The sequence below is a fragment of the Sturnira hondurensis genome, unplaced genomic scaffold (assembly GCF_014824575.4).
Source record: "Sturnira hondurensis isolate 20B ecotype Veracruz unplaced genomic scaffold, ASM1482457v3 Scaffold0018525, whole genome shotgun sequence".
Lineage (NCBI taxonomy): Eukaryota > Metazoa > Chordata > Mammalia > Chiroptera > Phyllostomidae > Sturnira > Sturnira hondurensis.
The window spans coordinates 8,210,795-8,235,616 of NW_028091156.1; the positions used below are offsets into that span (position 1 = coordinate 8,210,795).

At 39.3% G+C, this 24,822-nt stretch overlaps 1 protein-coding gene across 1 annotated transcript in view; it reads left to right on the plus strand.

Annotated features, from left to right (window-relative positions):
* USH2A (usherin) overlaps window positions 1-24,822 on the plus strand; it is a 530,092-nt gene that overhangs the window by 42,395 nt on the left and 462,875 nt on the right. The window contains exons 5-9 of the mRNA XM_037069500.1: window positions 10,389-10,452; window positions 12,630-12,924; window positions 13,827-14,011; window positions 14,473-14,694; window positions 15,884-15,977. Of these exons, the coding sequence (XP_036925395.1) occupies window positions 10,389-10,452; window positions 12,630-12,924; window positions 13,827-14,011; window positions 14,473-14,694; window positions 15,884-15,977 (860 nt within the window). The remainder of the gene's footprint in view (window positions 1-10,388; window positions 10,453-12,629; window positions 12,925-13,826; window positions 14,012-14,472; window positions 14,695-15,883; window positions 15,978-24,822) is intronic.

Sequence of the window (24,822 nt, forward strand, 5' to 3'; positions counted from 1 at the left end):
CTTCCCATCTGTGAACACAGTGCATTTTAATTTCTTTCAGCAGTGTCTTTAGGTTTTGGTACAGAGGCATTACTCATATTTGTAAGGTTCAGTCCTATGTGCTTGGTGGTCCTTTTTTTTCATGCAGTTTTACTGAATATAATTTTTGAACTTAGTTTTCTTATTTTGGTTCTATTATATAAAAGTACCTTCAGTTTTTTGTTGACCTTAAGTCCAACGACTTTGTGAAATTTTAATTCTAATAGTTTTATAATCTTATCATCTGCACGAATGTAGTAGGCACTCAAATACTTTCGAATATTTAAAAAATGCACAAAGGACAATGGCTTTGGAGTTGTCACATGGACACTTACAGGTTCTTTTATGATTAACTTAGAAATAACGCAGAATTTCAGTTTGCTTTCCCTCATAACCTGAGTTATCTAGCTGCATATGTAAATTAAGTATATTGCATTTTCGTATATCTTTATACACTCTAAAACACTGGGGTGAAATTTCCAAGCCCTGGGGTCAAATAAGCCTAGGACTGAATCCAGTCTTGTTACCAGCCTTTGATCTAAATCGTTTTCCTTGGGGTGACGTTACCAAGACAGTAACATAGTTGTTCTTGACTTCACTTGTCCTCACAAAAAGAACTAACGACTGTTTAGGAACAAGACACCACTGAGGGAATCCCCAGAACAAGGGGGGTGGCTGAAGTACCCTCAACCTGCACCCCAAAACCAAGGCAGGCTGCATTAGAGGGTAAGAGAAGAGGGCACAGCTACATGCTGACCACAGCGACCCTCCCCCATGACACAGTCACCCCTGAGCCTCTGGTTCCTGCGGTGGGAGAAGAAAACCTGGGGGTGGGGGCAGCCAGCGCCCCACCCAGCATTGTGGGTGCTTGGCTGATGCCCCTACTCTGATCTTGTACAGCAGAGATCGTCTCAGGTTTCTGATCTCTCACGCGATGTTTTCGATAAATCACAGGGATACTATAAAAATTGTATGAGCTAATACGTTTAGACTGTGTTGCTTATCATATAGTAAATGTTCAGTAAGTAGGAACTATTATTAACCTCTTTGAGCACCTACTTCCTTATTGTGAATCGGATACCAATATCTTTCCATGGACATGTTGAGAGAGCGAAAGACAAAGTCTCTATAAACAACTGTATCATTGTGATTGATCTACGCTCTGAGACCAAGCTAAACTTAGTAAGTCACATTTTAAGAAACCTATATATTTAGAAACTTCGTTGGAGTAATTAGTACATTGAGGAATTTTATAAAGTACTCTGCATGCAGAATTTCTTAATAACACATTAAATCTTGGGAGCCTTGTTTCAATATTTAATCACCATTAGCACTTCTAAAAGTGTTTTATTGCCCTGAGTGTTGCTCAAAGTATTTGGTAGTGCCATAAATTTGTCCACGCTGCACTATGCCGTTGGAGGCGTTTGCTCCTGCCCTACCTCCCTGTACTAACTATTGAATTAATGCTTCAAAAGTAGGGTGTGGACAGAATGAGGTAGTCATTTTTAAACCGTGTCAAAATAAATTTAACTTCTGATTAGAAAACATATCATTGGAAACGGGTTTCTTTCAAATGTGACTTAGTTCCTATTACCATTTTCTCGTTAAGTTCCGGGCATTGGAGAGCTGCAGGAGGAAAGGAAATTTAAAAATAATTTTTCTTACCTTTATTCCATCCATTTATAGGTACAGTTGTACCTACTGTATCTTCTCTCTAATTAGAGATGGCATATAGTCTGGCTCATTACTTCTGCCTAATGAGCCGGGCCCCACGCCACCTCTCTCATCAGAAGGAGAGAGGTACAGAACGTTCCGTGGACTTATTATAAATCATTTGCTTTCGCTCACTCAACTCTTTTTTCTTTAATCAAAAAATTAAGTCACTGTCCTCCATACTTTTGTCCCGAGCCAGGACAGTTTCATTCAGGGGGAGGTAATTGTGCAGGAGAGGATCGGGGCCAGGCCGCCCGCCCGTGCTTTCTGTCCATGCCGGGAGCAGAGGCAGGCTCAAGCCCAGGACCTGTGACTGATGGCTTGTGGGGGTGGAGGGGTCTTTTCCTTCTGTCTCTGGTTAGGCTTGCCTGGCTTCCCTGTCCCTGCACCCGGCAAGCACAGCTTTCCACACGAGTGTTGGCTGCTACAGGCTTTGAGTCTCATCTCCCACTAGCCAAACTTTCTAGAAAACATGTTGCCAATGCCAATTTCTGTTGCTGCAGGCCTGGTCTTTGCTGCCCCTAGGACATCGGTCATGGGATGGAAGGAATGCTTTCCCAAGGCTTTGTATACATACTGATGGAATGTGTAGATGACATATATGATATGCCTACATGTAATGCATGCATACACACATGTATATAAAATACATGCATGCTACACAATGATGTATACATACCATAAAGAGAATACATCCATAAAATGTATACAGCATGCGTGCATATGCTACATACTAATGGGAAAATTGTGCTTGGTCAGGCTGGTTTAAATACCTGACTAGAAGCACCTTCAACCATATCAACTGACATGTGTCAGTTCGTCTGTGGAGTGTTTTCTTCCAGTCGTAGCTTTACTTCATTGTCTCCGGTTGGGCACAAAGCCTAGAGAGGTAGCCCTAGCAAATATGTATTTATAAGGAGTCTCTAAAGTCATTGAAGTAATAATGACAACAGTCCTCCAAACCTGAGGTTTAAAAACACACTGTGAATCAAAACTTTGCAGAGCTATTTCTGAGTGGATGCATCAAGAGTTCCAATTTCCCTTTGAGTATGGGGATTCCTGCGTTATGTGCCTGTGAAAGAAAGATGCACAGGGGGAAGCGGATTGGCCTCTAACTGCCTCCCATCCACACTTTCTGTTGGTGTTTTGTCTGTACACACCCGCTCATTCTTCACTCTGCAGTTCAAACACTCTGTTCACTCTGTACCAGTGTCCCATGAGGGAACGTTTCTAACCCCAGCTCAAATTCTTCTGAGATTTTTTTTGGGGAATCAGATAAAAAGAAATTGTAAAAGTATGTAGACACCGATGAATTAAGACAGGTAAATGGGATGGGAGAAAAGTACAGGAGTAGGCGTATGGGGGCATAGAGGGGTTTACTGAAAGGTGAAGGTGGTAGTTCGGATTCTCGAAGAGGAGCTACCTAGCGACGGTATCGGGACAGTCGGCCAACTTCGTCCCAAAAGTAAAAATGGAAGTTAAAGGTGTTCCTTACAACCATGTGAACTAAAGCTGCAGGTGAATCGAAACTGACGAGGCAGGAGAGGAAAATGAAGGCAAATGCGTCTGTAACCCTGGTATTTTAAAGACTTTTATTACCATGATACCATGGCCAGAAACACTAATGGAACATCTTGAAACATCTGACTAATAAACAGAATTTAAATTCAAACAATGCCTATCATTTTATAGTTCATCTGGCAAGGAATAAAAATGAGATAATACTAGCATTGGGAAGAGTTTGGGATAACCTGGCAGCCAATGAAAAGTAAAAATGTGAAAGCTACTTGGTTGAAGAATTTTAATTCTAGGACATTATCTCAAAGAATATCATTAGACAAGGCCTTAAAGAGGTACACAAAAATGGTCGTTGTGGAATGAGTTAAAGTAGCAAACAATTGGAACCAGTTAAAAACCTGAAGGGGAATGGGTTGAATAAATTATAATTCATTCCTACAAATGGACAAAACTGCTGTCTAGGGAAATGAAAGATGTCTATTTGTAGAGACGTGGCAGTGGATTCCTGAGCAAGAGTGGGTTCTGTCGTATACTCTAAATTTAACATGGGCTGAGGAAAGACATATCGGCAAGTGAGTTAAACATCACTGCACATAACACATTATTATTATTGTTGCAAGAATAACTGCCTGCCCTGGCTGGTGTAGCTCAGTGGATTGAGCACAGGCCTGTGAACCAGAGGATCACGGTTTGATTCCCAGTCAGGGCACATGCCTGGGTTGCAGGCTGGTTCCCTGCAGGCCAACTCCCAGCAGGGGATGCACAAAAGGCAACCATACATTGATGTTTCTCTCCTTCTCTCCTTCCCCTCTAAAGATACATAAAAAAAAAAAAAAAAAAAAAAGAATAACTGCCTGAGGAGCAAGGCCAGCGATTTATAACCAGATAGGTTTGAGTGTGAATCCCAGCTCCGCTTCTTAAAAGGCAAGTGACTTCGGTAAAGAATTCAACTTCCCAATCTAATTTTCTAATTTGTTTTTTTTTTAAGTGTAAAATCTTTTATAAGTAATACAGCTTTCAAGGTAATTGTAGAACTTATAAAGAAAGTATACTTGGTTTATCTTGGGTATTCAGTAAAATTTGCTATCCTAAACATAAATGTTCATATTGTTAATTTAGATAATAAGTTTATTGACTTTATGAAACAAGTATTGTAAAATAATGGCCATGGTTTATATTTAATATTTTTTACTCAAAATAAAAATGTTCTTACAGCGAGGGGGAAAAATGTTCAATTAGAGAGGTAATAACTAGATATTTAAGACAGCTGTATTTTGTGCAGCTAAAACCTGCAAAATAATTTCTTGCTCTCTTTAGAGATTAGCCCTTTCTGATATTCTTTTATTGTTCCCTGAAACTTTTCGTTCCACTCTGGGTTATTTTCCCTGGGCCTGAAGAAGTCCCCCTTCTTTCGCTTATAGTTCACTTGGTGGGAAACAAACTCCTTGAGCTTTTGTGAAAATGTCTTCATCACTGCTTTTCAAAGATATTTTCACTGCAACATTAACATCCCATTTTTATGAATAAAAGCATACTTTATTTATCGGTCCCAATGCTAAGTTTTAAGTTTCTCCATGTACACATTAGTTTTACGGCTCTTCTTTTCAATTTGGAAAGTGTTTCTTTTGCATGCTTCGTTGCCCTGGCTTGTACCTCCAGACCGTGTTGCGTAGAAGGGGCAGAGTGAGCGGGGTGTCTTGCTCCTGATTGCAGAGGGGGGCATTTGGTCTTTCCACCATTAAGTATGATGTTAGCTGTTGATTTTTATGAACAACCTTCAACAAATAAAAAAGCTCCCTTCTTTCATTGTTTGTTGAGTGTTTTTTTTTTTTATCATGAAAGAGTGTTGAAGATGCCAAATGTGTTTTTGTATCTTTGGAGATAAGCATTTGGTTTTTCATCCTTCGTTCTATCAATGCTGTGCATTATTTGATTTTCACATGTTGAACTTGCCTTGTGGGATAAATCCCCTTCCTTATGGTATATAGTCCTTTATTTATGCTGTTGTGTTCAGATTATTAGTATGTATTATGTTGAATATTTTTGCATCTATATTTATAAGACATATTGATCTGTTACTTTATTTGTGATGTCTTTGTTGGTTTTAGTATCAGGGTAAGATGACATCATAGAAAGGGTTGGGAGGTGTTTTCTGCTTTCCTGTTTTTTGGAAGAGCGTGTGAAGGGTAGTTGCTATTCCTTTCTGAAATGTTTAAAAGAATTCACCAATAAAGGCATCTGGTCCTGGAATTTTCTTTGTGGAAGAATTTTATATTACTATTTCATATCTTTACTTATTATAACTGTACCAAGATTGTCAATTTCTCCTTGAGTCATTTTCAGGAGTTTGTGTCTTTCTAAGAATTTGACCATTTTTTTCAAGGTTACAGTCATTTTTAGGATTGCCTTATAATGTTTTCATGTCTATGAGGTCAATTGTAATATTTATTCTTTTGTTTCCTGATTTTAGTAATTGAGTCTTTCCTCTTTTCCTGGTCATTCTAGCTAAAAGTTTGTTAAATTTATCCAACGGTTTTCCCATTTAACTTATTTTGTCATGCTCCCAGCTATAATGTGGATGTACTGTTTCTTTCCAGTCATTACCTATCAATTTTCTCTCTAGACAACGATGAGGTCTTTCTGGTATGAGTCATGTCTATTTCCTTTGTCAATTTATATAATTTAGACCTGTCATTGCCATATGAAGATTTTTCCAAAGAGTAATCTCCTTATGAAATGTTTATTCCGATGAATATCTGTTGTTAAAAAATTGGCAACTAGCAAAGGAATGAGTAAATTTACTCTTATGACTTTGTCCTGGAAATACTTTAATATTATCCCCCCAAATCAAAATCCTCTTGTTCAGAATGGATGACTTACACTAACTCTGTGTCTTGAGAGAATTTTTTCTAACTTTCTTTGGTCATTTCTTCAGATGTACATTCTGTGGTAGAAGATGGAGGTGCTATGTTCACATTCTAAAATTTAAAACTGAAATGGTTTGAAAGGTCATCAAACCCAGTGCCTTCCTTTTGTAGATGGTAATGTAGACTTCATCACTCCTCCACAGCTGCGTTTCCCTTAAAGTATTAGTAAAATATAGGAAGTTAGTTCTAATGGATGAGCATTAAAGTCCACACCTGCATTTGGACACCCTGGTTTGACCACCATCAACTTGCCCTTGGGGGGCTATTACAGCCCAGCTGGTATCACTGAGTATTTCACTCCAGATACATTCACAGCTCATTCCCTCTCCACCACTGGCACCGCATTCCCCATGGGGCTTCTCTTAAGCATACCCCTCAAGTTAGAATCAGCCACACCGTCCAAAGGTCTCTAAATTCTCCATTCTTATAGTATGTATTGCGTTCCAACATACTATATAAAGTATGCATTGATTATGTTCATCTGGCTGCACGAATGCAAGCTCCATAAAAACAAGTGGTTTTTTTTTTTTGATTCATTTGTTGAGTTTTTTTGTGCCCGTTTTCTTAACTGGTACATCTCTGGAACTTATGGAAGTACCTAGCACACAAAATCTGCCCCCAATAAATATTTGTTAAATTAACGAATGCATTAAACAATGAAGCCACCCTGGCGATTTAAAGCCATGCTTCAGGCTTTGACAAGCTCACATTGTTCCCCATGTTTGCTACCTTTCAGTTATAGAAGGTCTTTCAAACTCCTGGGATTATCGTTTATGTGTTACGATCTGTGCTTTCTGGTGCTTTGAGATAAAACATGTTTGGAGGATCTATATAAAACATTTTAGACAACTTATACACTGAGAAAAATTGGATAATTCATATTATGAAATTTAGGTACCTTTTTTATGTTAAGAGAAGTAGGAAATGATGACTATATTAGTTTCCTGGACCTCAGTTACAAGGTGCTACACAGTGTGGGGCTTGTACCCAAAATTTATTGTCTCCCAGTTCTGGAAATCAGGGTGTCAGTAGGGCCTTGTTCTCTCTGAAACCTGAAGGAAAGATTCCTTCTTTGCCTCTAATTAACTTCGGGTGGTGGCCGTCAGTCCTCTGTGTTCCTTGGCTTGTAGCCGCCTCACTCTACTCTCTGCTTCTCTTGTCCCGTGTCCTGCTCAGTGTGTGACTGTGCCCTCTGGTAGGGATTTCTTTTTCATACAAGGACACCCTTCATGTTTCAGTGGGACCCGCCCTAATGATATCACCTTAACTTGATTACACCTATTTCCAAATAAGATCATGTTCACAGGTCCTAGGGGATAAGACTTCATCACAGCTCAACCTATAATAGTGTCATTTTAATCCAGTGGGTATTTCTTGATGGAAAAACATGCTTTGATTGTGGGGAGCGCCTTCCTGATGTTCCGTCAGTCGATGTTGCCCAAGGCAGGACCAGCACTGCTCAGCTTCGGCATGTCCCCAGCCAGAACTAATGTCTCTGCTATAACTGTTTAATGCATCTCACTTTCTTCCTTCTATCCGACTCTTCTCTGACTTCTCAGGGGGCCAATACCTGACTCCTCTTTTTTCTCCTGGTCTTTCGCCCCTCACCTGGTTTCACTTTCTTGTCCACTCAGGTAGGGTGGTGTGTTACGTCTCTCCTTGTACTGGAATCTTACCTTCCTGTTCTCGTTGTTTGATGCGTCCTGCCCGAACACCCTCACCCTCGATACCTGTAATCATTTAATCTCTCTGTTGGGTTGTCAGCATGTTTGGGGACTTAGCTTGTAAACTTGTACCCATACAGAGTGACACTCTGACATTAGATGGCCCTCAGACTGCTTCTTGAGGATCCCTGTAATTCTCCCCTGAGTAACCTCCTCACTCAGCTTCAATAGTAGCCCTCGCTCCTTATTACAGATCCAAATACCTTTGTTCCTGCCTGCTTCCCACCTTCCTTTTCCTTTCATAATAAAGTGTTTTTGAACAATTTACCATGTGCCAGGAACTTGACTATGAGTTAAAGACAGAACAGCAAATAAGACCTATTACTACTTTGTGAGTCTTGCCAAAGAAGTTTATTTAATGTACTTTTATGTTTAATAAGCAGATGAAAATAAATGTTCATGGGGCAGAACAAAAAGTGCATCGAGCTGTAGAAGCTTATAGGGTCCTTTTGGGCCAAAGAAAGTTTCCCACAGGGCACATTTCGAAGCCGAGAGGTTAAGAGCTGAGGTGGACCAGGAACATTTGAAGCAGGCGAAATCATGTAGAAAGTCTTAGGGCTCAGAGTGCTTGGGAGGTGTGGGGCATTACAAATTCAGTCTGTGGAGCCGGGGGCGGGGGTAGGGAGGGTGGCAGAAGGGAAGGGCTGAGTGAGGGTGGGGGTAGGTGAGGAACCAGTAATGAACAAGAGGCAGATCCGGCTTCACTCTCGGTAGACAACATCTCCTCTTACCCTAGAAAAACAACCGCACCATGAGGAGTGATTTCTCCTCTGTTTGCCCTCCCTACTTTCCCAGCAAAAGCACAAAAGTACCGGGCAACTTCCCCATATTCACATCTGATCTTCCTGCCTTTTCTCCTATCTCCGAGAAAGGCACATCCTCACCTTCCCCACTGCCTACATTGCTTAGCTTTCGATCTCAGGTCCAGGTCAATTCACCAACTTGCCTGGATGGCCAGTCTTTAGGTATTGAGCTAAGTATATATTTTAAGACAATTTGTGTTGGAGATCTAAACACTTCTACAGTTTGAATAGAACTTTTTTTGTTTTGTCTTCATGACACTGCTTTAGGCAATAATTAGTTTGCACTTGCTTGAGTTGCCTATTTCTGGCAGAAAATGTGAAGGGTCTGTGTCCACAGGAAAGTCAGAAGAAGGGGCTAGAGGGGCCCCTCCCCTAGGCTCAGGGGTGAGGGGTGTGGAAGACTGAGGCCCGGGGTGGAAAGGTGGGACCCACCCATATATTTACACCGCATTTAAAAACATGTATACTCATGAAGGAATATTCCTATGTGTAGTGTTCTTAGTTACTTTCTTATATATATTCTTTACTATTAACATAAAAATATAATGCAAATGTATATACACATGAGCACACACAGACACACTCTTTTTAGGCCCCTATGCCTCGCCCTTCCTGGCTTGTCTGCCTCCTCCTGCTCCTGAGAGCAGCATCAGACTCTTCCGAGCACTGAGTTGACGCTGCATCTTTTATCCATCAGACGCCTCCTCACACTGCCCCAGTTTTTCTCCATGGTTCTACAAGGAGCTACAGCCAGGAGCAATCAGACGTTCTCTATCACTAAGACAAAATCAACCACGGAATAGTTAAACAACAATCAAATTTTGAAGAAGCACTCATTTGGTGAATTGGTCATGGCTGTAAATTTAATTTTTGGAAAACCCCACTGAGTTACGGAATTAGCATTCTCTATGACACCACCTCTCATCTTAGGTCCCCGTGATCCAAACTCTGGCTAGAATATTACCGTTTTCAAGTTTTTCTCTTGACAACGTACCAACAACACATCGAAGTGGTAGTTGTCTTACATTTTTCCATTCCTGGTCTCTTGGACTGATTTGCTAGTAAACCCTGAATAAATATTTGCTAAATGAATTAATAAACTGGTACTGTGGTTTAAGGTTGATAGCTACCTACCCCTTGAAAGGTCACCTAATTTAATGCAGATTGGGCTTGGAACCTGGCTTGTCTGAGAAGACTGGTTAGAAGGTGATGGGATTTTGAGTCTATACCGGGAGGCCTTTGACATGTTAATGATTCAAACTCATGGGTGGGAGAGTGAGGAGTCTTCCTCTCAGCAATGAAAATGCTCTGGAAACTGCAATGGAAACAGGTGGCAATTAATTTAGGGCTGACAAGATGATAGATTTATAAATTTATAAACTAGAGACAAGTCTGACTTGAGGAAGGGACTTCTGGAGAGAGATTACAAGTTGGGTCAGTAGGTACTGGCTTACGAGTTTGACATAAGCCTTACAATGTCTGTGGAGATAAGTATGAATGAATATTAATGTTACTCATGTGGAAGTAGCAGAATATACACATTGGTCTCTAAGAAGTTGAATAGGCTGTGATATGTACATGATTAAATGTTTTATTGCTCTAAAGGAATGCTGCTTGAGTATTTGTCCACCGTCACTCGGTAATCTGAGACTTCTCGAATTATACACATGTATGTCTTTTTGCAGGCTTAGAGCAGTTTGTTGGAAGAATGCAAGATTTTCGGTTATACCAAGTGGCACTTACAAACAGGTAAGCAGATGCGGTATTGTAAAGCTCAAGAAATGTAAGGATAGATGGTGCGTTTACTTAAATAAGACTAGCACGGAGATGATAGCATTTTTCATCTCTACAGCATTTGGCAAACATCGCCTAATTAATGCTTCCAGGGTTGCTTTGGCTTAGTCTGTGGGTGCTGTTTGCTAGTGGTAACTCCTCATAATAGGACATTGTTCAAATTCTTTACAAAGGATTTCTTCTATGAAAACCCTGTTTTTGAAGAAGTTGTTTTTTGGATCTGGGGTGCATTTGTTTAAATATTGTATGTGAAGTAGTGTCTGATACTTAAGAAACTGCTATATCTCTACCTTTTAAAATTGCTTTGTTGAATTTATAAGTACTAGAGCAATGTAGAAAAATGAAAAGGATTAATTATTTTGATGTATGTGAAAGTCTAAAGAAATTGGTATATTAGAATTAGAGACACAAAATGAATAACTTGAAGTATTGTTATATATTTCTTTTCCCCGTGAACAGATAATTATTTAGACTGGACTAGCTTTAATGAAGTATTTCCTCATCTTAAGAATGGTGGGGACTTTCTTAGGAATTTTTAAAGGCCAATAGATTTCCTTTCCATTCAGAAAAGATTCCAGTGACATTCTGCTTACTGTATTCTCAAGTTTCTTTTCTGAATTATTTGATGATATGAGTATGTTATTATATGAGTGAGTTGATCTTATTTACTTCTATTAAAGGCAAAAAGAGAGGAATGTTTATTTTTATTTCTTTAAGGAGGGTGTAGATTAGTCTGGTGAGTGTCCAGATGGCAGAACAAGCTCTTATATATTTGAGAAGCATTGCTCTGAGGTGTTATGCTCAGTAGTATGTACATTAGCCATATAAACTTTTTTATTGGTTTATATAATCAAGAGATGCCTGACTAAAGGGTGCCATAATGCTGGACAACATGATTGGGGAGGTTTACTGCCAACAGCCTCACACCTTTGTAGTTATCTTCGTATAAATTCTGGACAGCGGTGTTGCAGGGCTCTGGGGGGGGATATAGTTCATCGTGGGGAGCAAAGATTTCACTGAATAGTCACTTCTGGCCCCATTTAAAGCCTGATCCCATTGGAAAATACCAATGAAATTTATAGACGGTGTTACTTCGTGTGATTTAGTAAATCGACTAGCTGCCTGACTCTGGCATTCCCCCACTGGGGGTCTGAGAGAAGGAGTCTCTAGTTAGACCTGGGTGACCAGTGTTGGCCTACCTGAAATGTCTGGAAAGGCGTTGTTATGTGGAAGAATGCCCATAAATAGAACGACTAATTCTGATTGAGAGCGGGTACATTGCTCTTAATGGAAAAATGGAATATGTCTGCCTGGAATTGGCACTCTCCTCTGACTGCGGCAGCTCTGCCGTCTGATCTCAGCCACTGAAGCGTTTTCGGGGGCCAGTGTCTGTGCCCATGAGTCACAGGAAACCACTGACAAATGGGCCTGGCCTCGGGCCCTTCACCGAGAACAGCAGCAGATAGACTCATCCTTGTTTCTCACTTCCTGTGGGTGCACTGGAGTCCCCATCCATAACTCGTTCTTTTCTTTTCTAATTTATTTCAGAGAGAGGGAGGGAGACAAAGAGGAAGAAAAACATCAATGCGTGGTTGCCTCTCATGCAGGCCCTACTGGGGGCCTGACCCACAACCCAGGCATGTGCCCCGACTAAAAATTTAACCAGCCATTCTTTGACTGGCAGGTCAGCACTCAATCCACCGAGCCACACTAGCTAGGGCTATAACTCGTTATTTTCAATATAGCACCGTGCCCTCCCAGTGGTCAGTTTAACAACCTGAGTGAACATCACCTTTCTTTTTACTATAAATTGTCACCATAAAACATTCCATTATTTAAATATCTTGCTAATCAGAGAAGGGATTGTGCACGCTTCTTGATATAAAAATGCAAAAACTGAAGAATTTGATTTTTTTTATAAAATGAGTATGTTTTATTTTATGAGAACAGGTATGCATGTTTGTGGGGCCAGGAATGAATTTGGTTTTATGTTCTGTGTAAAAAAAAAATTATGAAAGCTAAAGCGACATTCATGAACACACTGAAATAGCAGTATTCATCCGTGACAATGCATGGAACTTCTACCACTGCGGAGCCCCTTGTCCTTACCGTCGGCCTCTTGACACCTGCAGAGAGATCCTGGCCGTGTTCTCCGGAGACCTGCCCCGACTGCACGTGCAGCCACACTGCCGGTGTCCCGGCGGCCACCCCCGGGTGCATCCTTTGCAGCTGCGGTACTGCATTCCTAACGGGGTGGAGGACACCACCAGCGACAGGGTGTTACGGCTGAGTCCTGACGCCCACCCCCTTTCTTTTGTCAATGACAACGATGTCGCTACTTCGTGGGTGTCACGTGTGTTTACCAACATCTCCCAGCTTGATGAAGGCGTGACCGTGTCCATAGATTTGGAAAATGGACAGTATCAGGTAACTTGAGACATTTTGAATCTTTGTGCATTCATTTCCTGTGGGTATTGGAACAAAGGATCCCACATACGATGGTTTCAAACAGCAGAAGTATGTTCTCGCTCAGCTCTGAAAATCAGCAGGATGCAATCCAGGGTGTTGGCAGGGGTGGCCCCGCTCGCACCCCAGGCCGGAGGGAGAGGACTTCCTGCCTCTCCCAGCTTCTGGTGGCCCCTGGTTAATGGCAGCTTCACTCCAGGCTCCACCTCCATAGTCCAAGGACACCTTCCTTGTCTGTGTCGATTCTTCCTTTTTCTCTTGTGAGGACCATTCTGTATCTAGAAGGATCTCATGTTGAGACTCTTAATTACATCTTCAAAGACTATTTCCAAATGAGGTCACATTCATAGGTACCAGGACTTAGAAGTCTATTTGGGGGCATAATTCAACCTACTGCAAAGTAAAAACTGAATTAGGCCATTGAAAATTACCTCACTAAAGTAGTATATTATAATATGTGAAATAAAAATATCCAAAAAGAAAGTATTCAGGGCCCATTTTCTTAGAGATTTGTATCAAAATTATATGTGAAACATCCCTTGTAATATTAAATAACAAATTGACAAAAACAGGTACTTATTTTAAATAACTACTTAAGAGGAACATATAATAATTATTTCATGGAAGTAATGTTCTGTTTTCATGTCTTTATATATCAAACTTAATATTAATTTCCACTTTAATTTGTAAAATATTCAATAATAGACACAGCTATGTAATGATAAACTATGTTGATTTTGCTATAGGACTATAGCATTTCTGTATATCTAGTACATATTTGAGTCCCACAGTCCCATGGTTGGATTTATACTGACAGGTCAAACTTAAAACTTCAATGACAAGAATAACTTATTTCTTTTCAGGTGTTCTATATCATCATTCAGTTCTTCAGTCCCCTTCCAACAGCGATGAGGATTCAGAGGAAGAAAGATGACAGCCAAGACTGGGAAGACTGGCAGTACTTCGCTAGAAACTGCAGTGTTTTTGGAATGGCAAACGATGGAGATTTGGAAAAGTCGGATTCTGTCAACTGTCTTCAGCTTCCCAAGTAGGAATGTTTCTGGAACAATTACCTCTGAAGGCATTTAGGAGTTAATTTTAATTGGCTATGGGATAGTAGTAACCCACAGGTAAACTAACTCACCCGGCTGCTAGAGACTTCCCTTCACCACCAACTCTCTTAAGGCAGGTTTCTCCCTAAATTGAGTTTTAAATTATGTTTAAAGTTCCTGCAAGGACTTTAGAGTATCTCTTGCTTCTAGTCTCATCTGGGCTTTATAATGTGACTTGCAGATTGCTTAGCATGTTACCTACATCAATGGAATTTTATTATGTCCTCAAGGAAATATTTCACTGTATTTTTTCTGTGATGATCGTATATTGTTTGTGTATGAAATATATGGACTGTTTTTTTTTCAGAATGACAGATGTAAACTATTATAAATGTAGTGTTCTGGTTTGTTTTGTCAAAAATAGCCTCTAAGGATTTCAAATTTCTTTCATCAACAGTTTTACTCCATACTCCCATGGTAACATCACGTTTAGTATCCTAATGCCTGGACCAAATCCCCGTCCTGGATACAGTGATTTCTATAATACCCCATCTCTTCAGGAGTTCGTGAAAGCCACACAAATAAGGCTTCATTTCCGTGGACAGTACCATACGACCCAGCCCCCTGCAAGCCTCAGACATCGATACTATGCGGTCAGTGAAATCACCATCACTGGGAGGTAGGAGCCCGATGATACTGTGCTTTCCACTACGAATTTTGTTTTCAAGGTTCTCATCATACTTATTGAACCCTGTAGTAGCTAAGGTTTTGGAGCAAAGCAGATTCCAAGCTTCGGGTATTGAAATGATTTCCTACTCTAAGATGTTGGAAGGAGATTTGTGAGTCTTTTCTGTCTTAGAAGTTCACATCATAGAATCAATTCATAAAGCTGTTGGGTTTAGAAGTTATGATAACGTGGATCGAACTTACAAAAATAAGTGACTTAGAAAAATTAATTTCTCAAATATCTTGATCGACTTGTTCTGGAATGTAATTGTCCAGTTTTCTTGAAATCAAAGAGAAGGAACTTGAGTTGTAGTTACAATGGTGATACCTACCACCTGGGCTGTAAGTACTGGACGTGGTCTCCCTGAGTTCACAGTTTTATAAAGAGTATTTGTTTTCCTTTAAAGGAACAATCTAATATACTTTGAGTAATTAATGAACATCTGATTATAGTGGAAAAGTAGGCCTGCAATATTTAATAAATGGATAGCGGGAGACCCTTCAGGCAGCATCCTCTCCAGCGTGGAAGTGGTACCCATGCGGGCTGCACTTAGAATCAGGTTTTGCTGGAAGACTGATGTGTCCTGCAGAGAAAGTACATCCTTTAAACCAGACCAGAGTACCAATCTATAAGCCTCATTTGTTCAGTATTAGCAGGGTGCAAAAATGATACTAATAACAATCTAATACTAGATTAGACTATTATTAATAATATAATCTAATAATCTCCATCTAATTCGGGGGGAAAAAACCAAAATCATTCAAGTTTGTTAGCTTCAACCTGTGGTTTATTCTAAACTTTATTATCTTAAACTGTAAGTTTTGAATAGTTTTATCAAATGTCTGCTCTCTTGGCAAATTTGCCGCACGGTCGGTACAGGTGTAAACAACCCAGGTAAACTAGAAAACTACCTTCACCACTCATGTGGTTTACATATGGACGACACTGCCGTCGGTACTTTAGGAATAATTTAAAATTCCCAATGAGGAGCCGTGTGATTAAGAGAGACACTGATTTTTGTGTCAACGTCCTCACCTCCCTGGGTGAGCTCACAGAGTGGATAGGTCCACGGGTCCTTACCTGTATTCGCAGTTGAGCTGCCATGTCCGAGGAGCTGTCTGACAGGTGCTCACGTTTGCAGGTGTCAGTGCCACGGCCACGCCGCCCACTGCGACACCGCCAGCCCGCCCTACCGCTGCCTCTGCTCTCGGGACAGCTTCACCGAGGGCCTTCACGTAAGTCCCCTGCTTCACACGTCGGGGGGTCTCGGAAAGGGGGGAGGGGTGGTGAAAATGGTGGCTGTGAAGTCTTTAAAGTTACTTTTGGTCTAACTTCTGGGTGTCAATAAAAATGAATTGATAAGACCCTAAAACATCAATGAGTTCAGGAAAAATGGATAGAAAAATAAAAGCCGTCAAGGATGTTGAACATTGAAAAAAGAAACTCAGAGCAATAACTGTTAAAACCAATCCCAGAGTTTTGTTTCCCTTTGTTTCCTCAGTATTATCATAGTTTATAAAACTAGTATTTTAAGGTGTTTGGCAAGATGGCCCCCGAAATGGTCTGATTCTTACATCTAAAGGATATTTATGTAAAGTTTTCTATATAAAAAAGTCTCTAGATGCAGACAGATCTTTGTGTATTTGCATGAATCAAATTTAATTCATTGTTGATGTAAGGAGTTTTAAGTAATTAATTGGAAAATCTAGGGTGAAATGCCTTAGGGGTTCCACTAGGAATTTGTCTCTGATGGTCAGGCGGAGTTTTATAGCCGAGGTGGAGGTTCCACTGCATCTTTATGTATCGGCAGCTGATATGAGAGAGTGCGGCAGCAAAATAGCGGTCAACCTGTAATGAAAATAAACACTAAGGTGTCTTCAATAAGTGGTTCGAGGCAATAGGCTGCCACTTTGGGGGGAATGTAGGCAGATCCTTGCCTCACGGCATGTGCAGAAACCCAAGTGGTTTAACAATGTAAGTGTAGCAACGATGAAATCGATTAAAATAAGGCTTAGAACAATATTTCCAAACCCAAAGCTGGGACCTTGTATAAGCAAAACATATGGAATACAAATAGAACAAAGAAATAACAGGAGCCATGAAGGAAATTATTGGCATATTCTGTTATGTAAATATTTAATTCTGTGTGGTGTAAGGACTGACATGACCGCTGTGTAATGAGTGATGGGCTGATAGAAAATGCTGGTATGACATTAACAGGTAAGGAGTTAAGGTCACTTTACAAATAAAACCACAATGAGACATTACCTCACACCTGTGAGAATGGCTGTTATCCATAAATCAAAAACAAAAGTATTGGCAAAAAATCGGAGAAAAGGGGACCCTCATGCAGTGTTGGTGAGATTGTAAATAGTATAACAATTACGGGAAGCAGTGGGAGGTTTCTCAAAAGCGTAAAACTAGAACTACTGCATAACTCAGCAATTTTAATCTATTAATCTGAAGACACATAAAACCCAATTTTGAAAAGACACAGGAACCCCTAGGTGCTGTGTGGCATAACTTATAGTAGCCAAAGTATGGAAGCAACCGAGTGGCCTTTAGTAGATGAATGATCAAGCAGCAACACATTTGTATAATGGATATTACTCAGCCATAAAAGAGTCCGGTCTTGCCATTGTGACAGCATGCATGGACCTAGAGGCCCTTAGGTTAAGGGATATAAGTCCAACAGACAATATTGTATGGTTTCTCTAATATTGGGAATAAACTAAAATAACTGAACGAACAAACTAAAACAAACCCCTGGGTACGGAGAGCATGGATTGATGGTTACCAGATGAGAGAGGGGATTGGGAGGAATGGGTGAAAAGAAGGGATTAAAAAGTACCAATTCCCAGTTAGGAAAATAGGCAGAGGAAATAACATACAGCAGAAGGAATACAGCCACTAACTCTGTGGCAACTGTGTATGGGAGTCTGACACTTATTGGGGTGGTCACTTTATAAGTTATATGTCTCAGTACTAGGTTGTACCCCTGAAACTAGTATAATATTGAATGTTAGCTATGATTAAAAGTGCATCTAAAACAAGCAAATAGTTTGACGACAATGTTGTTTTCTTAGTTTCTCTTGTTTTATTTTGACTAGTTAGTGGTCACCCAGCCCCAGCTCCCACTCACCCTTTCTCTGCCTCTTGGTGCCTCCTCCCATTTTTCTCTTTTCTTTCTCTTTAATTGCTCAGATTTAAGTGATTAATATTTTATGATTCTTGGATGATTTCATGCTTCCCCTTAAAAATAGAGCCATGAAATGAATCAAAGCTCATGATTGGCTTCAGAAATCATATTGGGATTTTCAGGCCCGGTCTCAGGTGGTGACTGTTAGATGATAAACTAGTGAAATAATTAACTCTAATTTAGGCGGAGCATACATTTTAATGCTCCTTATTTAGATATTAAGTGTCTTGAAAAGACAAAGTTGACTTTTTTGTTATTTTGTCTGTTTGACCTATTTTGATAATTTATGAATTTAGCCATAAATATAAAAGCAACAAATATCTTCCACTTTAGCAAAATTTAGCAAATGCAGCTGAAGGGAAAAAGTCAATAGACTGTTAAGTCAAATGATTTCTCAGTCCTATATTTTCAACAAGGTGCTGAAAATGAAAAATGATTTTATAAAACATTCATAAACACGGCCTTCACTTATCATTCAAGTATTTTAATAAATGGGGGACTTCATGTATCTGAAAAAAGTTGTCTTACACGCATTTGAAAATATCCTTATTCAAGTGCTTTTTACATTGTCCTTCTCTTTAAAAGAATGTTTTAAGATAAGCCATTCATTTCCTATTGGAACCAATGTTCTTTTTAAAGATCTGGACATAATCCAAAAAAGAATGTCTTCAATTTCACAGTATTATGCCAGCCATTAATAATATTACTCAATAAACAGGGCTTTTGTGAATTACATTACAGCCATTTGGCAAACAGACGAAAACGTAAGCCTTGAGAGTATGCCAGTTCTCGGCAATTGTCCTTCCTGTGAGAAAGTGTGTTTAGCCGAAGTGAAAATGAATGAAGTTGGGGGAAAGCAGGAGAATGAGGACTTCAGGAGCAAGTTCATAGACATAGCCATTCTAGGGAATTTTCTGTGTGAGGATTTCTTTCGTTGTTGGTAAAGTTGATGTCACAAACTGGTTTTAAAGTTTTTTGTTAATTTTCAAGAAGAATTTTCATCTCTCTCTCTCTCAATCTGTGGCTTCTCTTAATCAGGAAATAGTGTGACCCTGTGTCCATGACCTCCCATCGCAACTATGAGCTCACTCAGGGTACCAATTACTCTCTTTAGAGCAGTATCACTATTCAGGTTGGTACCATATGTTCCACCATCCATAGCCTCATATCTGCGTGACCTCATTTATGTTAACTACCTGGCCTTCAGAGACATTTGAGCTTATGAACCTTCAAAAGCAAAACTTAGTAATAGAGTGAAACTTACCCTAGTGACTAGAACATAGAGTGAATTACTCTAGGAGTCCTAAGGCCAACTGTTTGTCTTGTAGTCCCAGTGGTAAATCCTATTACTTCCGTCAGTCATACAATTTAAAAACTAACAAATAACCCAAAAAATCCATTAAAATTCTATTAGCAAAGACCTCTCTGATCCTGAGATGGACTTCAAGCCACACATACTTTTTTCTAGTATTTTCTTTGAGGCCTTGGTGTTGATGTGTAATGCGCATCATAAATAACAATGGCATGTTTCATTAATAGGGAATAATTATAGGGTATTTGTTACATTCCTTTCTCAGAAATGACTGAAGCAGTGGATAATTAACTTACCGATTCCATTTTAGGATTAATTTAGAGCAAAACAAATCCCAGAAGACTAGATACTATTTAATAACTTTCAAGCAGGGTTGAACATTTCAAAGTAGAATTCAGGATTACATGGTATTGAACTTGCACGAATCACTTGATAGGAATGATTAAATCATTGTATATGATTAGATTAATTTGGGGGGATAACACATCACTGTTATGTGTACCTGGATTTTTAAATTTATGCAAGTGTTATTTTGAGATAATTGCAAATTAATATCCACTTGTAAGAAATAATACAAAAGAGATTTCTTGTACCCTTTACCCAATTTAACCCATGTTAACATCTTATAAAACTACTTTATAAATCAACTTTCCTGAAGTGTGATTTGCATACAATAAAATGCACCTGTTTAAAATGTACAGATTGATGAGTTTGGGCAAACGTGTCATCTGTGTGACCACCATCCTCACCAGGACATAGAATGTTCCCCTTTCCCCAAACACTCTCACGTTGGCCGTCACCGCTTCCCCTCCACCCTTGGTCCCAGGAAACCACAGATCTGCTTCCCCTCACTATCAATAGTTCTGTCATGATATAAAATTTTAGATCATGGGGTTATTCAATCTGTATTTTTTTTGGTACACAGGCTTCCAAATCTCTCCCTTCTGCTTCCCTTGCTCTTTTTTAGATCATTTCCTAGCTAGTTGGGCTAGTAGCTTTATTGAAATACAGGACCTCTGATCTACCTACTCAGAAAATCCACTGTAACTATCAAAAAGCCTGAGTTAAATTCATAAACGCAGACCGCAAAGAAGAAGTGGAAGGTTGGGTGTGTATCCTCCGTGTCAGTCAGCATGGCTGTGTAGCTACACCATCCCTGTCTGTTACCGAGTGTTTTCTCCACCTGTTCGAAGACTTCAAGTGTTGATAGACTGTAGCTTTAAGAAAACGGTCATCCACTGAAACTTGCCGCCTTAGGATTTTTCGTTTTCCTTTAAGAGCCATCTTCCTCTTCCAGGGGCTCTGAGCCAGGAGTGATGCAATGATCCATACTTCTGCCAAGCACACACACTTTGTTGGCTACTTAGCTATGCTTTCATCATTTTGTGACATCATTACCTGCAAGGGTGGCCAAGCGTTCACAGAGCCATTTATTAGTAACCACGAAGACTTCTCTTATTCTTTGGCTCTGATTTGTGACCCTTTTATAACATTCATCATGGCTTTTATGAATTAACTACAAGAGAACTATCAATATGCATTTTTGTTAGGATTATGAATAACCGAGCCAGCTTAAAACATTTTATATAATAAGCCTTCCTACCATTCAGTAATTGGATGGGGGAACACCACACTTTATGCTGCTTATTATGTAGATGAGTATTTCCTGTTATATAAAGAGTGTGTTCCTTTAGGGCACTGAAGTCTGTAAGCATGAGTCATCGTGACTAACTCCTGTCATATTTTTACGACACATTGAGCTTCACCACTTATGTTTTTTCTTTGCTCCCAGAAAGATTCTTCTCTAAATATTTTTCATTTTATATTATAAGTTTTGTACTGATGAATTCATTTTTATTACTCTCATTCAGGCAGTTCATATTATAGATTCTACATTAGATATACATTTAGTAAGTCAAGGTCAAGCATTTCATTTACTCCCTGACACATGGTAATATTATTAATCTTAGAAAAACACTTGTACTAGTAATTTCCCTGAGAGAGATATGTACATAAGTGCATTTAAAATGTAAGTTAAAAACATTAAAAGGAGGTTAAGGGCATGGGGATATATTGAGACAGATTTATAGAAGTAGCAAATAGAGATAATGAATATAGACAAATAATGAAAAATGAGATGGTAAGTGATAACGGTAAAGGATTTTCCAAAGTTGAGGAATGACGTGATTCTTTGCAATTCTGAGCAGACTTGGAGAAAAAAATAATACATATGTAGGCAAGATATTATGATTCTGCTGATCCCCAAAGACCAAGAGTAGATTCGAGAAACAGCCAGAGAGAAAAAGCCAAATCTTTTATAGACCTGAATTTTTAAGAAATTGTGGTATTAGATTTCTCAAGCCCCGATGGAATATCGTGAATTATTGCCTTTGAACTGCAGAAGGAAAGTAACCAACCAAACCTAGAATAATCTGTTTGTAGCTAGACTATCAATTAAAAGCAAGGGAGAAAAAAAATAGATTTTTTGCCTAATACCAGTCAACTCTTACTAAACGATATATGTATATCCTTTAAAATGTTTATATCTATAACATATATATATATATATATATATATATATATATATATATATATAATGATACCTCACCCCAGCCATCCTGCCACACATTCATTAGAAGACGGATGTGATGGTTTGACTATAGACCTTACCCTCTGCTGGAACATAATGTCACTAACAGCCCATTTTCCTGGGGTCCCTTTTACCCAGCACATCATGTTCAGCTTAAAAAAAAATAAAAGCATGCAAAAAAGACCAAAAGTACAGTTTAAAGAGACAAAGTAAACATAAGATCCAAACTCAGATGTGGAGGGACGCGAGAATGATCAGAGTGGGAACATAAAACGACTCTGATCAACAAGCCAGGGGCTCCAAGGGGAAAAGAAGAGAATGCACAAGTACAGATGCCCACCCTGTATATGAAGATGAAACAATTAAACAAGACACTTTTAAATAATGCATGAGTCAAAATCGGCTTCTCCAGAGAAATTTAAAAATATTTTTACGTGAAGACGAATCTACAACCTATGAAATTTGCAATGCAATGAAAGTTTGCAATGCTTAGAGGGAAATGCATAACATTAAATTCATATAGTAGAAAATAAGAAAGATCTAAAGTCAGCCATCTAAATGTCTACTTTAGGGAACTAGAAGTAAAGAAATGTTATATCCAAAGCAAAAAGAGGAAAAATAATATTTTTAAAGCAGATATAAATGAAACTGAAATGAGAAAATTAATAGAGAAATTAACAAAACCAAACTCCAATGATTTGAAGAGATCAACAAAATCAATAAGCCTCGAGCTAAGCTAACTATATTATCTGACACTGCATGCAAAAATTTGCTGAATATGGATTGACAACTAGAATCTAAGATGTGAAACAGTAGAGAAAACATAAGCCCTAAACTTATGAGCCTTGGTCTCAGAGGGATTTTTGTGAACTTGACCCCAAAGACAAGAGAAGTAAAAGAAAAACAGATGAATTAGATTACATCAACATGAGAAGTTTTCTGCACAGCAAAAGAAGCTGCCAAAGGTCACCTGGGAAAAGATGTTTGCAAATGTGCCTCCCATAAGGGGATCGTATCCAAATTATGTAAAGAACTCATACAACTTAACAAAAAATAATCTCATTTAAAAATGGCCAGAGGAGCTAATAGACAATTTTCCAAAGAAGACACACAGATGGGCACCATATATAAAAATATATATTAAAAAATGCTCAACAGCACTAGTTACATTTGAAATGCAGATCAAAAGCACAATGAGATACTACTTCCCACCTGTTAGAAAGGTTATTGTCAAGTAAGACAAGGAATGGCAAGCATTGGAGAGACTGTGGAGAAAATCCTTCACACAGTGCTTGGTGTGTTCACGATAGAAAATAGCCTGGAGGCCTCTCAAAGGATTAAGAATACAGTTTACCATAGGACCCGGAGATCTGTCTTCAGAGTATCCACATGAGAAAGAGAACTTTTAAATGAGATTAATTGAAAAGAAGACTGGTGGACAGGTAATTCTCAAGAGGCGAGAAGTAGCAACTCAAATGGAAAATAACCATGTGAAAACATTTGCAATTTTATGGGTTATCAGTAATCAAAACTGTAACATTTTCTACGCATGAGCTCAGCAAAGTGTTTTTTAAACTGAACATTTCCATTGCTGACAAGGGTGTGGATTATTGAGGACTCTTGTCCCAGGGATGGAAGGACCCCCCCACTGGGGAAGCATGATTTGCCTATATTTAAATGAACTGCTTAACAGCACTGGGTCTCAATGAGTAGACCTTGTACCTCAACGTGAATGAGTTCTCAAACAACTGAGTGCCAAAGGCTTGTTGTAGAGTAATACATGCAGTACGCCATTTATGTAAAATGTAAAAACCTGCAAAATAATACTGTCCCTACATCATTTGTAACATAAAGTGTAAATATCAAAACAATGTTTGCAAGTATTACTCAGTTCTGATGTTGCTGGTGAGGTGGAATATGTATGGCTGTGTAGTCTTTTAAGTCAAATGGTGAATAGAAGAGTATAACTGTTTGCTTTTGTAATATTTATATATTTCGCAATCTTAAATATTACAGTATAATTTTCCAAATGTAGAATAAAGTGTACTTTTTTTTTTACTAGGAACGTATCATCTATGTTAAGTATTCAGTCAAGACAGAATGGAAGTAATTCTGTATTACTGTGTATCTTTATAGTTCTAATGTGAAGACTGATCATTTGCTAGCTCCCCTCAACAGGTATTTATGAAATGCCTTCTGTGCGTGGAGTATTATGCCCGAGTGTAGCCGTAAGGTCTTGATTGCAGATGCAAGAATTTGAAAATATTGAAGGACTTTCCTTTGGGAAAATCAAAAAGAAAGACACAAATTACTCTAATAAATAGAGATGACTTTAGTGCAAACAACTTATGCAAGCTGATACTTTATAATTAAATAATATAAATATCACTGGCACTTGAAGTCTTTAAAGAAACATTTAAATGCAGCTATAGTGATGAAAGGGTTTTTAAAATTTAGTGATCTGGTACTCAAGTGACCCTGGATAACATTTCCCCTATGAAATGGTTTCATGGGACTTCAGGTAAAGATGGAAGAGTAGGTAAACATTGTGCTCACCTCCACCCCACCCCCCGCCACATCAGAACAACAGCTAAATTATAGAATAAATATTATGGAGAACGACCGTAGGCTAACTGAAGAGGACTCCTGTAATCATGGAAATAAAAAAAAGTCAAGTAGAGAGAATGGTAGGGGAGGTAGAGAAGTGGAATGAGCAGGTCCCGCCCCCCAAGGTGTGGCAATGAAGAATCAGGAGGGATATTTCACCTGTGGGGGAGGGTTGGGGGGTACTGAGGAGCAAGGGGTCCCAGCCACACACTGGGCCCCACTGCCTGGGACACCAGCACCAGGACCAGCGTCCCCACAGCATGTGGCTGTGAAAACCAATGGAGATTGTGTCTGAGTGGGGTGGGGGGCTCTGGGGACCCAGGCACTCCTTTTGAGGGGCCCGCACAGGGTCTCAGTTGCCCACAAACCCAC